This window comes from Chelmon rostratus, chromosome 20 (genome assembly GCF_017976325.1).
Source record: "Chelmon rostratus isolate fCheRos1 chromosome 20, fCheRos1.pri, whole genome shotgun sequence".
In the NCBI taxonomy this organism is placed as follows: domain Eukaryota; kingdom Metazoa; phylum Chordata; class Actinopteri; order Chaetodontiformes; family Chaetodontidae; genus Chelmon; species Chelmon rostratus.
In genome coordinates, this window is record NC_055677.1 from 21,832,208 (window position 1) to 21,849,131 (window position 16,924).

Consider the following 16,924-nt stretch of genomic DNA (forward strand, 5'->3'; position numbering starts at 1 on the left):
CCTGAGAGAAACAGGACCCTTCCCAGCTCTATCACAGACATGGGAAGGAACAATGTTGCCATTGTAAGGCATCATATTGCCTATAATCAAGTGGTGGGTTGCTTTTATATGTCATCAAACTGCCAAAGTGGTGTAAAATAAGTCAAAGCAGAGCACATTTGGTCAACCGCTCACCCCTGCAATTTCATGTCTTTCTCACCCTTTCCATGTCTTAAACTTTAGGACATAAACTTTAATTTAGCTCTGACTGACATGCACCCAGTCCCCTCCCAGTATTGCTTCCAACAAAAGGAGGACAAAAACAAATTTGATTTCCAAATCTTCAGTTATGATGGCTGTTGAGGGGAGAAGTTCAACCTCCGAGGTTTACTCTCTATAATCACACAGATGGGGCCAGCCAGGGATTGTAAAGGTAAGCTAACCCACAGTCCCAGCAATTTCCCACAGACTGCAGCCTGGTTTGTTTGCTGTCTCTTCAGGACTGTGGGTTTTCCGCTGTGTTGACAGCCTACCATCTGCTGCAGAGCCAGTCTAGATCTCATATAGTACCTTCCCCAGTCTGTATTTACTCGGCTGTCAGGACTTTAAGTTTGGGACTAAAGATAATCAGTTATGATGGTTTGACTGAAGTGTACCCACAAATGGTGACATATGTTTGACGCTGTGATAGGAAGAAAACATGACAGAAGATATTTTAATAAAATATTGTTTTATTTAGTAATAAAAGAAGAAGATGACATCTGCCGATCATCACCTGAAATTCAGTCAAACAAGGTAGAGAGCATTGTAAAGAGACGTTTAAGAGGCCCAGAAACAGCACAGGTTTACAGAGTCTACGCTCAAGGTATGTCAGAGAACATATGATATGGTAAGCTACAGAAACAAAGCATGGCACTCAGTCCTTCTAAAGGAGTTGAATGAGCTGTTTTAAGTTCCAATTGCGCCACAGTAACTACAAATAAACTGCACCCATTCGGTGTTTTCCAAAGGATATGTCAGAATAAGGATACAAGTGGTTCTGCTGGGCCACAATATCAAGCCTTGGCATCTTGAATAAATAAAGTGTAAACAAAAATGTAAAAAAAAAACTCTATTACAAGGATAATAGGGCTTGTTCTATACATACAGTACAAATACTCATTGAAATGTTCTCCTGCTGCAGATGGCTTCAGTGTGTCACTCACCTGTTGCCTTCATCGTTGTTTTGGTCCTCTCTTGGTATCTGTGCTGTCTTGTTTCGGTTTTGCAGATCTGGCAAATTGCTGTGAATTTATAGTTAAGGTCTGCTGGCAGAAAACAGTTTCAACTGACAGGTAAAGGTTTATTCTCACTTGATGAACTTTTAGAAATTTGCTCCTTCATCTGGTCCCACATTTCTATCATTAAAGTATTTTTGACATCAACAAATGTATACCTTTCTTTCTACAAAAAACACTACCACAGAAAATACAGACCAAAACAACAACCTCACTGAAAAGCCAATTTCAGCTTTGGGTCCAGGTTCACCAACAGATCATCACAGGCTGATAATTCATATCACTCTCATAGACTGTATGTTTTACTCCCGGAGTCGTATGCAGCAGCTTTAAGCCACAGGGGCCCATCTTCCTCATGACACTTGCCGCCTCATACGGATTTAATTTAAGAAAAGGTCGCAGCTGTTTGCTCATAAATGCCAGAAGACTACTGGCCAGAAGAGGACCTTATAAGAGCTGGTGTGTCTCGCTTTCCCGACATGGGCTCACTTACTCAGTGGCAGCTACTGCCATTCACACAGATTGATAGATTGTTCGCTGATGTGACAGCTTAAATAAACGGGGAGGAGCCAGGTGTGTGAGAGGCCGTCGCTGTAGTGCTGCCTGTTAATAAACCTTACATTTAATGACTCGCATTTCATGCAGGTTTTTCTTCCAGGTCACCAGTTTTAGTAGCAGGCTGTTTGAGGATTCTCTGGCAAGTGACATGCTGCAGTCTCCGGCTAGCACTGAAAAAGTCATTATAGGGAGGCTAACCTGGGACCGGCTGTCCTGACTGCTTAAAAAGACATCTGCACCAGTGTGAACCTTACTCAACTTTTTGATGCTCCAAATACAATAAAACCCTAAAACTACTCTATTTGCAACCTTTTCAGCACACTTGCTGGGTATATATTCAGACAGCGATGTAAGGTGACCATTTCTCACATTATTTCCTTAAAAACAAGGTCTGATGATTGACTGTTCTATACAAGGACCATTTAATGTATTTGCACTCAGTAATTTCCTCCCTCTATGGTCGTTTAGATTGGTAATAGTGGCAGTCTGCCTTTCCCGCATTTAATTCAGCTACCCTGAGCATGAGGTTCAACATAAAAAGCCTGAATAAAACGTTTAAAACCACCACACTTCAGTTAGCATATGAACGGTGACTCACAGCTCCGTGTTGGCTTTTGATATAATCCATCACAGGAGCTGTCCGTGGTTGAACTGCAGTCTGAGCTCAAGCACTGTCATCTTACAGCTACATGCAGGACAACGTCTTCAAGTAAATTACACTGCAGACGCCACTGTTCATGCTTTGAACCCAAAGGCTAATATGCTGTCGCCGAGCTAATTGGTTATGGAGTGCACATTAAAACGCCATCAAAATCAATAGCCTTGTTGCATTGGACAAGTTCAAAAGTTGACGTACAATTATCAGTGTGGAGCTGAGGAAGAGCAGGTGGTGGTTCAGGGCTGCCAGAAATTAGTCCTCATCCTCCTGAAGGCACGGAGGACCAAAGCCAACGACACATCTGTGATGGGAGGGGTCCGCTTCATGATCCTCCCACCTCTTAACTGCCCCTTCATGTATGTTCAGTGACATTTGATCCTGTGCATTGGTTTATGCCAGACTGAAATGTTGCTTTTCAGAGTTGGTCACTTGTGGGCTAAATTTTCCATATACTTTAACATATTGCCAACAAGCTGGTGGGAAAAGTGTTTTTTCAATGTAGAATAGCTGCTGACATGGAACAGGAGGTAGAATATTACACCACAAAAGCAAACTATTTGTTTTGCATCTCTTGCTTAAACAGCTTTTCCTCACTTACTCATAATAAACACAATTTCTATCTGCATACAACGTGTCCAGTGCCCAGTGCAATGTGCCCACTTCTACACACCAAATAACCAAACCCAACCAAATGAACGCACAACCTGGATTTCCACACATTATTAAATCCTTGTCCTTGTTTCATCTTGCGAAAGGGGATAAAAGGATACAACGACGAGGGGTTTGTCATAGAGAACGTAGCCGTTGGTTTCCCACAGGGCTTTCTCTGCACTCTGCTCACCGGGGAGTCCGACGAAGGCCTGCCCTTTCATCCGCCCCTCCTTCATTAACACAATGTCAAACCTGAGGGGGAAAAGCAAAGCAGGAACACATCATTAGCACTCGACGCTTGTGGCCGAGCCGAGTCAATATTATACTGAAGCTTTTGAGTGTTACGAGAGAAGCCTTATCTCCTTCTGCAACCACATAAAACAGTGGCTGTCAATCATGTGTCACTGAGGCCCAAGAATGTGGTAAATGGACTGTATTTATATAGTGCTTTTCTAGTCTGATGACCACTTTTTACACACGTCTGCATTCAGTTAGAGGTGACAGGAAGTTGTAGTCGCCACCTGTGACTGCTTTCTGTCTCCTCCTGCTCTTTAAATACAGCCAAATTCTCCATCGAGGTGTTCTCATCTACATAGTTTTCTGTTCCTGTTTGACAACCAAACAAGCCTGAAATGGTAAGGTAATGCAGGCTCATGAATACTACGTTAACCAGCATCATTCCTGAGCTGCGGCACCGACCCATCTTTCAACCCATATTCTATGATTGTTGCGTTGGCTGACAAAATCAACAAACTATGCTGACATTTAAAATGAGATATCACAATAAAGGTTAGAGGTGACACAAAGTATTCCCCATCAACTCTCACCAGTCAGCTTGTATCATCACCAAGATGGCATTTTCAAATTTACACACTCTGGAGACCCTGTTTTGGTCTTGGAGGGCTGGGACAGACAACAAAAGTGGCCTGTTTAAATTTAACCAGCTTATTGTGAACATAGCCTACGCTCAGTCAATTCTGCAAATCACTGCACCTCTGCAAGCCACTGCTCAGTCAGGTCTGCTGTTGTGTTTGGTTGAAATGAAAACCTGCAGGAGTTTGAGTCAAAATCTGGCAACATGATGGTCAGGGTTTATTTTCAAAGCACATTTAAGCATAATTAACTAACACAAACTGTGGTGACCCTCAAACAGGAAAAAAGGCAACATTTAGAAAGCGGTTATCGGAGGACAAACAGTTTCTCTGGCAGAGTTGCAGCTTCCTGTTTATCACCTACATCTGTGTTCAGAGTCTGGCTCTCTACTCTACATAAGCTCGGTTTGATGACTCAGGTGGAATATTTATTTGAAGTACTGCTGATGCACGAACATAAAATGTCCCTCATGATCTCTGCGTCAGGTTAGATACTTATTAATAACACAACACACAGTCAGCATGAATTACTAAAAACTCTCCAGGGAAAGGGACAAATTGCCAAAGTCAAAAATAGCTCATGGAGATGGGATGGGCGGAATTGACACGCAAGCCATGTCAGTAAGAAATAAAGTCAAGATCTGGATTGCAGTTTACATACATGTTCCTCTCAGCTTCTGACGAAGGGTTCACATATCGCCCATAGATGTATTTCAGGTCCTGAAGGACAAATAAGGACGATCAAACACATGAATGGTCTTAAACAATACATGACAACTCCAGAAAAAGCATCATATCCAGTGAACCAAACAAACACGCACAGGCAGGTCAAGTACTATAAATGCACCTACTTTTTCTTCCACTTGCTTTGCGATATTCTTCACGTACAGTCTGCAGGTCGGCTCGCCCGGTTCGTAATTCTTAAACACAGACATCCTTTTTATCTCTGTTTTAAAAGAGAGAAGCAGAGAAGGAAAGAAACTTGCAAGGGGCATTTCAAAAACAGGTACAGAGCATCACAGAGCTGCCTATACTTACATAAAGAAAATTCAAAGTCACTGCAACTCAATACTATCCACTGCATGTTTTATTTAAGACAGAGGGGCCTGAAGGACTAGACTACGAGATGTGCTGAGACATTAAAGTAACGATTAGACGTTTGATCCCAACACCTACCAGCCAGTTCATTTTAGATCTGACTTATCATGCCTCAGCTGGGGTGTACTGCTGTCGAATGGAAAACATGTCTGAACAAAGTGCAACCATTTTTTTAACTAAACATACATCTCCAGCTCAGCGCTTCTCTTTTATTTTACTGTTTGATTTACATTAAAGAAATCAGTAAGAAATAAAATTCTGGTCTTGTCGTGTGATGAAAATGAAAAAAAAAAAGCACCATTCAAACAGGATTTGTTTCCAAAAAAATGCAGCTGTAACTGTAACTGCATTCATGTGGGGGCATGTTTCTGGTCACCTGACAAACGTAAGTCCAATATTTACTTTCCTTTTTAGCCTTGTTTTGGTCTTCATTAACTCTCAAGGGATGTATCTTTCTATTTAGCTGCTAAATGCTAGCCTACGTTCACCAGCTAGTTGCTAACTTTGCATGCGGTGGTGGGCGGGATGTATGCAATCAGTTGGGGCTGTCTCTACGATTGACTCCTTACATATTACACGCAGACATTTGATCCTCCTGGATTAGAGCAGCTTAAACTCAGGACTGAAAGCACAGCACAGTTTTATTCTATTCAGGTTGAGACTGGATTCAAGTGCTCTTCTATCAAAGAAGCACAAGAGAAAAATCGAAATGGCTTGAAATAATAATCCACAATTTTTTTGTGAAAAAAAAAAAAAACAGCTATTCTACATCTCTCCTCAGTCCTGATCATCTTGGAGTGATTTCAATCTGAGAAAGGTAGCGCTGTTGCTAAACTTTCTGGCACGAGCTCCCCATCCTCCAGGGGATCTATCGGTTCCTTTTGTCAAGTTTGATTTTCTGCAGTCGGGACATTTCTTTTTGTGCAGCCACAATGGTTCTCACTGCTCACACTAACTGCCAGTTTTTTCAAATATGCATTTCAAACAAACCACTCTTGCCGCTGCCATTCTTCTTGCAGCACAGAACAGGATTTGTGAGAGGGAAGATGACCGTGAGAGACGTTTAACAGGGAAAAAGAAAAAGCTTTTTTTGAACTTGATGTGGTCACTGTTGTTCAGCATCAATGAGCATTCCACAGAACCGATACCAAACATTTGCTTACATGAAAGAATGTTTGGGTTATTATTGTGAGCGCTTAGCTAACCTGAAAGTTTTGAAAACTGAAGTCTGTTTTTTTTTATTTTCCCCCCTCACTTTCCTGTTACCGACACTCATGTCTTAGTAAACCTGCAAAAAAATTAGGGAAAAAAAAAAACCACACAGCAATGACCGCGGCAGCTTGCACCTTCCCTGCTGCTGAGCCACCGTGCTGCCGTTTACCGTCTCTTGACAGCCGTCCTTTCTCCAGCTCCTTTCTGGAGATGACGTCTGAGGTGAGATCCTGTTCATCGTCGCTGCGCTCCTCTTGCTGCTGGGTGGGCTGGGCGCTGGGGTAAAGCTTCCCAAAACCCTCAGCCTCTGCCGCCTCCTGACTGCTGCTGGGGTTCAGCTCCCTCTCCTCCTCTCCTGAAAGGACACACGGCATGTTAGGGGAGCTATGTGCAGCACATTCCAAATAACTCATAGTTGGTGCTGCTACTGCGTTTCAAGTTGGATCCGCTGGATTGCGTTGTGGCACAAAACAGGAGGAGGACACTCCCCCTTCCAGCACAAATACAGATGGAAGTTTTCTAAGTGTCTAGCAATAGCAGATGGTGAAATAATCACTTCCACAATGTTTACCCATTTCAGTAAACCAAACAAACTGAGGATGGAGAGTGGAGGCAAATCTTCTCGGGCACAATTAGTTTAACATATTGATGTTTCTAACCGTGGTATCATTATAAACTGGTCGAGGCGAAAATAATGATTTCTTTTTCAAGGCTGAATGCAATAAATGCGATCCTTTGGTGTAAATAATGTTTAAGTGCATCTGGCTGACGTGATAATTGAAAGAAGTGTGAGCCGTAAGAACAGTCAGTCTACGTCAGCTGTGGAACCGTCGTCGAATCAAAACCCATTCCTGTTTTGCAAACATGAGTTTGAAAGGCGGTGGGAAAGATAACTCTGGCAGACTTTTGAGGAGTGCATGCATGCGCGCACACGCGTCGTAGATGGAATTACTAAGAGCAGTGAGCCTGTACAAATCCGAGGCGGCGAGGGGGGGGGGGGGCGGCGCTTGTCATCCACATAAGGTGTATGCGTGTGTGCACCAGAGCAGGAAGTGTTGGGGAGCTTTTCTGATACACTCTCGACAGAGAACTAGATCGCTGCTTTCAAAATTATCCTCCTCCTTATCTGTCCCCCCACCTCCCCTTTTCATTTAAATAGCTTGTTTATCGGATCTCACACCCCCACCTTCCCCAAAACAAGACTAATCCAAAAAGCCACCTGTCATAGTTTATCTTTCCCCTGCCTTTAGGAAATCTTTTGTGTCTGACTTTGAGATCTATTTTACTTCTCAGAGGCTTGCCAGGGAGTGAAGTTGTAGCTAGAGAGAAGGAGATAAGGCAAACAGGGAACTGCACAGCTGACAAGTAACACAGACTGTGCCCCCAATGACATTTCCTCATACAGATAATGGTAAAACCTTTTTGGTGCGGGTTTCTGCTGTGATATACTGCTGTGTACACTTGGCTCTGACTTCACCCATGGTAAGGGCTTTAACTTATGTCAATATGTGTATCAAACCTCCTCCTGCAACAATGTGATAATAAACATGATGTATAGCAATAATCAAATCCTTACACTGCCGTTCTTACTCAAAACAGAGGTGGCAGTGCATTTTTTCTTCCAATGCCTGAAGTGTTAGTCTGATGTATTTTTACCAGCATATTGTAAAGGACGCATTTCTGTGGTACTTAACATAATTTAGCTGAATTTGCCAAAGCCTAATTTGCATTGGCACCAGGTTCCATCCCAAGGTGCAAATAATCAATAACAGATAAGTGTGGGGAAACAGTGGATATTAGTCTAAATTGAAGCTGTAACGATCAATCGATTAGCTGATCGACCAAAATTAAGCGGCTACCTTGATAATCGAATATACCTTTGAGTCATTTTTCAAGCAGACGTTCAAAATATTTGCTTCTTCCAGCCACTAAAGTGTGTGGATTTGTTGCTTTTTAGGGTTTTTAATCATTGTAAATGAGATATTGTAGGGTTACAGGGTGCTGGTTGGACAAACTAAATTTGAAGGCGCCAACTCGAAACTAATTTCTGACATATAATAGACCAAAAGATTAATTGATTAATTGAGAGAGTAATCTCACAGCCAAATGAACCCGACAATGAAAATCATTTGAGGTAAGACTATTGAGATCCCAGATCTCATTTATGTGGCAAACCTGATTTGGCATTGCCTATGATTTACTTCAGTGCACTGATGAGTAGAGTTAAAATGATCAGCCAATCAAAAAGTCAGCAACTAGTAAAATCAGTTTCAATGACCGGATAGTGTTCTTTCTAATTTCAAGCACAAATGCCAAATATTCACTTATTCAGATGTGAGGGGTTGCTGCTTTCCTCTGTTTTATGGCATTTTTAACTGAATATTTCTGGGTTTGACATCATCTTGTGCTCTGAGAAAAAAAAGGTCCAACAGATTACTTAAGACTACAAATGATCACAAAGTTGCAGGAAGTGAATATCAAGGAGAGAACTTACCTCTGCCTTCATCATCAGGCTGACCTGGCCCACTTCCTTCCACTATGGCTGCCACCTCTGGAACCGAAATGTGGAATTCAATTTTCCTCTGCCCGGCGGGGAGGGGCTGCTCAAACACATCGGAGGGCTGCAGCACTGGAGCACTGAGGACAGCAGAGACAATCACCACTGGCCTGAACAGCAGCCTCCACAAAGTACCCACAATAAAGCTGGCTCCTGAGCGGCTTAAGGGGTGGGATGTTTTGTTCTGGTCAACCGCAGATATTTCCCAGTCCGCAAACATGCAGCCAGGAGACACTGAGGTGTGTGTGTGTGTGTATTTATAGTTTAGAGACAGACTTTGTGGTCTGTCATTAAGGGCGTGCGAGTGTGTGGTGCTGAAACAATAAGTCACCGAGCCTCACAAGGCCGTCTTTTCGAAGAAGACTTATTGTCTGGAGGTTCTTGTGCTCCTTTTTAGCTGCCTATGAATACTGTCTCGAGATGAGCTGTGCGTAAGGACTGTGACATGCATGAGTGCCTTTGGTGTACCTCTGAGAGTCTGCTTTTGGAGCGTAGAGTAGATCCTTGATTTTGGGCTTCTTTCTCTTTGAAGCCGTTTTTGGTCTCAGGGGTCTCTTGCATGCTTGGTTGACCAGGCCCATCAGACGAACAATCCTGGAATAAAGCAAGCACAGGGAATAAAGCAGAAAGTGTCTGCCCACTACCCACCCATTAGAATTTAAAGACATTTCCCTTCAAGCCACTTGTGTTTCTGGAAACATTATCACTTGTGACTGACACGTTAACTCTGGCTCGACGGGCCACGGCTATGTGACGCTAAACAAATTGAAATTCCTTTGTCTCAGGAACATGTTTATGTAGAGGCGAGTCCTCTGTGATGCTAGCGGCCTGCTCCTCACCTCTCCTTGTCTTCGTCGTCCCCGCTCTCATACTCTGATTCTTCTTCACTGGACAGCTCCATCTCCTCCTCTGGTGGAGGGGGGTAGTCAGGAGGGAAGGGGGGAGGCATGGGGATGGGTGGAGCAGGAGGCAGCATCTCAAACTGCAGGAAACAAAACAACAAGGCTTAGTTTACAAATGCCTCCGGGTTCAACTGACAGACTTCACAAGCGCCATCTTTGCTCAGGTACCTGGTAAGCTGTGCTTCAAAACTGGGATTTACTGGTTTGCAGACAGCAGATGGCCAGCCTCTTGTTTACTATCCCAGTCAGGCTGATGTATTTTTGGTTTTATATCAAATCAGAACATTTTGAGACTCATGCAGTGTGTTTAAATATTTCCTACACCAATAATAAAAGATGAGTGATATGTAGTTTAGTTTATAGGGCTGTAACTTTCTTTTCATAATTGATTAATTTGATGATTCTTTTCTAAATGAATCATTCAGTTCAAAATGCCACAACTTCCAAGAGCTCCATGTGACATACAAATTCAGTGATCATTTTACTCTCACGTGAGACAAAGCAAAACAGAAAATATTAAGGGCTGGAACAAGCTCATTTCGGCCATTTCTGCCTGAAAAACAACATTTACAATTACCAAATTGTTGATAATAACACTAAAAGTAAGGAATTATTATAATAATACTTTATGTAATGTAGGTAGGAGATATTTTTACTTTAAGTGGCATAATCAAACTCCCCTCAAAGAGAGCAATATCTATCTCCATGCAATTTCAGATTTATACATTATGCCAGGAGCAAGCTTGCCCGCTGCCTGCCTTCTGTACTCAGGGCTTACCATTCACTCTCACACAGCCCTAAAGCTAACACATGTGCTTCTGCATATGCAGTGAGGAATATCTCGTTTCGATTTTTCCATTCAATCCTTAGATTAATATCTGCACATTGTTTCAGTAAGGAAAAAGGTGGTAGCTACAGTTTTTGGGGTAATAAATTGCTGCTGAAGGGACCAAAAACCCAGAGTGTTATGTGATCAATAAGCCGCTGATTGGGGAGCTGGTGAACCTCGACATACCTTCTCTGACACATGTGAATACTGGCCTCCTTATGACAACACAGTCTTTCTAGTTTAACAAATAACTTGTATTCATCTACGAACTATCCGCACCATTAGCCTGTTCTTGTCTATCCAACAATAATGTCTGTGTGCTTACCATGGGGGGTCTGGCAGTGACTGGGCCAAAAGGACATGGTAAATTCATCTTGTTCATCAGATGTAGTACCTGTATAATTGCAGATAGAGTATTAGAGCAGGGACAGTTGTATCTAAAGATTCAAACCATGAGCTGTGTGGGTGCTGGTAATATAAGCATACTGCTGCTCTCAAGCAGGCAGCCTGTAACTCGGACTCCATATGTAAAACAGATTGCAAAGCTTTTGCATTTTCATTTAAAATACAGGGATCAAGGTGAGATTGAGGCTGGAGTGAGATACCGGTGGTGAAGCTGAGCATGAAGGCAGCTTCTACGTGACGCACTAGCACCACCAAGACGCCAACGCCGGAAGTAGCAGCAACGGCAAGCCAGGCAGCGCGGCTCCCAGGGAAATGTTAAACCCATAACTCATGCCTCCCACTTATGGTTTATTATTAATACTAGCTCCCCAAATTGAAATTTAAAAGGCAAATGTTTGCTGTTTGATCTTTAAGAGGTTGGATGCAGTTCAAAAACCTCTGGGACACTTATTCCAGAAACGTATTTCCATTTAACAATATAAATCTAAGGGCTAGAAATGCTGTCACATTTGCATTTTTTTGTGCAAATTCCAAAAAAGGAACATATGAATACAGGACAGTATGCGAAGATACAAAAACACAAATATATACACATAGGTGACCGACATCTGCTTATCAAAGGCGTGTGGGTAATGAGTGAAAAATAATATGATATAAAAGAGACAGTGTTTACTCACTTGAACATAAAACTTTGGCACACTCATGAGGGCGTGTGTTATATTTGTCAGAGTGGCATTCGAAGGCGGTGGGTATAAATATTTCAAAGTGGGATTAAATTGAAATTTCAACCTGTAGGAGAGAGAGAGAGGGAGACAGAGAGGGGAAAAAAAAAGAATTACTTAGAGGAAACTCTGTAGCTGCAGCTCTCTGCCTTACATGCAGTCCCCCCCCCCCCCCTCACTTAACAACTCACAACATATGTCAAAATAATGGAGACACGGGAATATGTGGCCCAGCCAGTGAGCTTTAGCTAGGTAGCTTATTCTTTAGACGACAAGCACTCAGCCAACAAAATGGGAAATCCAGCCATTAAGGGACATGGGGACCAGCATGCCACGTCAGCACCAAGGCTTGTCCTGTTGTAATAATAACTTTCATAAGCCAAGACTCAGCATGGCAGGAGAGAACGAATCTAAATCTACTCAGACCTGATGAACAAAGACAAAGACGGGGCCACAGTATAAACTATTTAACCTGCCACTTAGCTACATGATGAAGAAATCTGTTTGCACACAGTCCTGCTGAGACCGAGGAGACTAGTTACAACTACTTGGAGCAAACTGCTTAAATTGTCAGTTTAAATTGTATATTCATTTGATAACTGCATAAAATAATGATAACTGAGTGAATATACACATTTTTTCTACAAAGGGAAAAACTCCATGCTTTAACAAACAGAAAATCAAATGTGTTCTTATGGTGACGCCCCAACGCTGTCAAGCATTTCGGCCATTCCGTTTTCATTTTCATTTCTTCATACATTTGGAGAATTAGCTTGTTACTGAGGAACGAGCAGCTGAATAGTGACCTTTTGGAGTTAGCTTGTTATTGAGTTACTATGAATATATATAGTACATTACTGGAATCAGCACATTACTGAGGAAATAGTGGCTTTTTTTTTAATAACTTGTTGTTGAGGAACTAGCAGTAAAAATGGTGAAGAAGAATCAGCTTCTTAAGGAGGAGTTGTGTCAGGGATGGGTTATTGTAGGCAGTGTTACAAATCAGTGAGTAGGATTTCTTTATGACAATACTAGACTTTCACATGATTTTTGCATGGTTTGATGGTGTACTTTGATTCAGGGCTGGAGAACACTGAAAATCCCCTGGTCAGTGTCTTTGTCTACCAAACTTTTCTATAAGCTGCAGTGTTGCTAACATCAGTCACCAGCACGGTGATCCCCGGGAATACAAACACCCACTGAACAGATCATATTCTTTCAATCACTGTGTGTACTCCAGGTTGATTAGCAGGACTATGAAGTGAAGCCTACATAATTATATTTATAACTGACAATATTAATGCAATGTAGGAATCACTACTCTCATATAAAAACATTAACCACATGGATTTTTTTTAGCTTTCTGACAGCTCTGTCTCATTGTTTTATCCCAGAATACATTCTTCAACTTGCACGTTTATGCAACCCAATCAGGATAGCTCAACAGAATTTATTCACATTAGGGACTTCCAATAAACAATCAGTGTAGTATTGATTTGTGCTACAAGCACATAATAAAAGCAAATTGCATCATATCAGGAGGAGGTGAACATGAAAGACTGATCAAGATTTTAGCACAAGGCAGGCTAGACTGTCTGCATTAGAGGAAGAGGTATCAAAAACCACCTGGTCCCACCAACTGGCAGAACAGACGGCCTGTCAGGCACTCAATGGCAGGCCGACCATCTAATTGGACACAAGAGTGCTGACAGCTCCTGACTACTGCTCTCAGATTCTCATCCAGGTTTGCTGTCAACTAGCCTTCATGCAGCCTCTACACACATTGACCACGTTTGGAGAGCCTGTGTCATATATATATACCAAATAGCAGAATGTAACATTGTAGTACTTTTTCACCTTATAGGGCAAGCTGAGAACAAACACTACAGCTCATCATGTCAAGTATAATGCACGTATAATGCATGTAAATGTCAGAATTTCAGAGAGTGTCCAGTCACTTTGGCAAGAAGAGCTTACAGATCTATCACGCAAAAAACAAATCATAAAAATGGTATGTCTCAATCCAATCAGCAATTCAGAAATCAACAGAAAGTATGTCAACACTTGCTCATATCACGTCAATGCTATCAAACACTGCTTTAGGACATAAATGTAACACCCACCCAAGGTTAGGAGCAATGCCGGTCTCTATGAGGGGAATATCGGGCTCTTTGGTCTCCTTTTTCTTCTGCTCTTCCCCAACAGGTTGACCACTGCAGAAAAAAGTAATGTTGCAAAAATAATTCAACCGAGTTATATGTTCACACTGGAACTGAGTCAGTTCTACTCTAGCTTTGTTTAGATTTCATTTTAAATGGTCAATCTGATTTGTGTTCATTCACTCATCAACTTAAAAATAAAATTAATGTGTGTGCAAAACCATTTCTGTTCTGTGGGGTTTACAGCATTAACTTTAAAAGACACACCAGACAGCAACACCTGGCTCTAGCTTACAGGGAGGTTAACAGCCCATACAATAAAGCACTACAGCTCCTTTTTGGATACCTACATTATGTGTACATCAACAGGGTTTCTTAATTTATATGACTCAAACTTCTTACCGGCGGGACACTGGAGGATCCTTTAATACCGTCACATGATCTTGGCCTTTCGCAAACTCCACAACAAGTTTGTGATCAAGAATCTCTAACTGATGGAGCCTGCTAAGAGCCTAAAATAGAAGTGAGGGTGATTGAATGTCACGCAGGACAGATGAAGAAAAAAATCAGATTAACTCGACATTCATTTTAGCTAAATTTGTGCAAACGAGGCTTTTGAAAAACACATAATTAAAAAGGCTACATGAATAACTCACTCTTGCTGCTGACTTCTCGCTTCTAAAGGATGCAAAGGCTGCATGTTTCTGTGGAGATGGAAAAGCATGTTCAGAATGAACAGCAACCCAAATTAATTTCAAGGGGTAAAGACTCATCAGGTGTTAGTGAGGCACAACCTACCAAACGACCCCTGTTCGAGAAGACCCTGACTGACTCAGCACCAAAATACTTCAAGAGGTCCTCTTTCTCAGCTTGGCTGAGCTCAGCTGGTAAGTGGCGGATAAGCAGCGTTTTACAGCTGTTAGTGGGGACCGGGTCCTCATTCTTGTCCATTTCCCTGTGGGACAGCCGGCACAACAGACCACAAACAACCCGTTAGCAACATGCAGCTGAATCCTCTTCACTGTCACATTGACTGCAGGCATGATAGCGACACTGTGTCGTGTGGTCGTTCATGTTAGTTGAGGTGGAATATTAGAAACATATGTCAGTTTAACGTTAACGTTAACCTGCTAACGTTCACGTATAACGTTAATGGATAGGCTGTGCCAAACATCCCAACAAGTTACATTAATTTAGGGCAAAACGTACGCGTCTTTTGAAAAACAAATATTGCCGAACTAAAGAACCAATCCTGGAGATTTCTTAAATATCCGAAGATATGCTATACCAAATGTGTGCGCTGTACGATTAGCAAGTCAGATTTTAAATGCAATTTCTTTGAATAAAGAGTCATGCTAGCACACTGGGCTAGCTCTAACTTAGGCTCAGTGCTATAACTAGCAGTTAGCTGAACGAAGCTAACGTGCAGCGAATTCCCAAACTGTCTTTACCTTTTCACTGTGCTGTTGCCAACTCTAAAGTTTTCTCTGACCCCAGGGGAAAAATACAGTCACTAGTATAAACAAGTGAAAAGTTTAATTTAATCATTCATTTCAATTTAAGATATATCTTGGTAGCATACCTGCCTGCAGCAGCCGGTAAACATCCGGTTACTTCTTCTTCTTTAGTTCTTCAATGGCGATTGGACAACACTTCCGCCTGCCGCTTCTTCTTCTTCTGCTTTGATTTCAGGTGGATGACAAATAGGAACGCGCATTACCGCCGTCTTCTGGACCGGCGGTAATGTACCTCGTTCTCTTCGGGAACATTGTCTCGAGCCACCGCCACTGATCGAGATAAATAACGAACTTTTATACACACTGAAGCCATTCTGCTCATGATGGTGATAAGTTAAGATTCTTATTTTATTTTATTTTATTTTGATTTACTTTATTTTATTTTATCTTAATTTACTCATATTGCATTTGTGCAATTAAATTAAATAAGAAGGATGAGCTAAAGTACCTTAATGCTGTCAGAATGGGGTGGGAGTTGAGTGTTTTGTTCATATTTTAGGCCCATTTTCTTAACCTGTAAAACTGTTTTCATATTTCAGTATTGCTTCGTAAAAAAATGGGGGAGAAATATTTTGGTAGTCTCACCAGTGGAAATGGGTGCTAAAATAGTCTAGTCTCTGTGTCATAGAAACATATAAACAATGCTAAATAGTGATCTATATGTTCCTAAGTAGTACAATCCTTGTAGTTAGCACTTTTGAAAATTTGAATTGAAACTTTGAGTGTTCTGTCTGCCCTGAAGCTAGTTGGTGATGACAGCTAAGCGTTGACATTCAAAATCAGATTTTCTTTTCACTGCCCTCTAGTGGTCACACTGATGAACTGCGATATATTCAATAAATCACTATATCCTCAGGGCAGAGATCACAGCATAAAAACACTTCCTGTGAATACTATCAAAATAAGAGCCCAAACTGAAGCCATCACTCCACACCTGAATGGGAATAATGGAGATATTCATGTTAATGATTCATGTTATTTACAGGTGTCAATACAGGTATTAATAGTCATGTTACTCATGTTACTAAGAGCATTTATAATGCACACTCTCAAGCAATACCAAGCTCTGTACCATGTAATATATCCCAATAAACAGCACTCCACATTAAGCTGTTGTTTTTCACCAGCAGGTGTCAGCCTCGCCATGTAAAATAACAACTCCTGCAACAGTAATGGATGTGACGTCTCTAACCACCCTATGTAGGTTAAAAATTAGTTTCATATATTTACATATACATATTATACATATATTTTATATTATATTTTCACATAGACCAACCAAAACTAAGAATGTTTTGTTATAAGACTATATGTCTCTTTATATCACTTTAATTTACCTTTCTTATGAAAAAGGTTTTATTGTTCATTAATCATGGCTAGAGATTTATAGGGGTCACAAAATGAAAGGTTTACCACCTCTAGTCCTGAGGTGATTCATCAGATATTGAGTATCAGTTTGGGAAAGTCTGTCCTCCTCCTGTGTAGCCTTATGAAGGCCTTCAGCTTCCCACACCCACCCCCGAGAAAA

General features: G+C 41.5%; 1 protein-coding gene across 3 annotated transcripts; it reads right to left on the reverse strand.

The window, feature by feature from the left end:
* Positions 1-692: 692 nt before the first annotated feature.
* rnpc3 (RNA-binding region (RNP1, RRM) containing 3) lies at positions 693-15,508 on the reverse strand. 3 transcript variants are annotated; one of them, XM_041961552.1, is made up of 16 exons: positions 15,462-15,508; positions 14,678-14,834; positions 14,536-14,583; positions 14,282-14,391; positions 13,844-13,933; positions 11,676-11,787; positions 10,919-10,987; positions 9,702-9,844; positions 9,331-9,456; positions 8,800-8,942; positions 6,475-6,660; positions 4,847-4,941; positions 4,657-4,715; positions 3,243-3,375; positions 1,185-1,262; positions 693-754 (listed from the first exon to the last, which is right to left on the reverse strand). In XM_041961552.1, exons 2-15 carry the CDS (start codon positions 14,828-14,830, stop codon positions 1,194-1,196), a joined length of 1,536 nt encoding a protein of 511 aa, XP_041817486.1. In that variant the 5' UTR covers positions 14,831-14,834; positions 15,462-15,508; the 3' UTR covers positions 693-754; positions 1,185-1,193. The 3 variants fall into 3 exon arrangements, with proteins under 3 accessions (XP_041817486.1, XP_041817483.1, XP_041817485.1); XM_041961549.1 differs by having other exon boundaries at positions 699-1,048; XM_041961551.1 differs by lacking the exon at positions 15,462-15,508 and adding an exon at positions 15,331-15,449 and having other exon boundaries at positions 699-1,048.
* Positions 15,509-16,924: the final 1,416 nt, after the last annotated feature.

Excerpts from the sequence above, each read along its gene's own strand:
- rnpc3 (XM_041961552.1), bottom strand. The coding sequence starts at position 14,830 with ATGGACAAGAATGAGGACCCGGTCCCCACTAACAGCTGTAAAACGCTG. Across the intron at positions 8,943-9,330 it reads CCAAAAGCAGACTCTCAGAG|TGCTCCAGTGCTGCAGCCCT; the intron begins GTACACCAAAGG and ends TGCTGTCCTCAG. Across the intron at positions 6,661-8,799 it reads GCCTGATGATGAAGGCAGAG|GAGAGGAGGAGAGGGAGCTG; the intron begins GTAAGTTCTCTC and ends GTGTCCTTTCAG.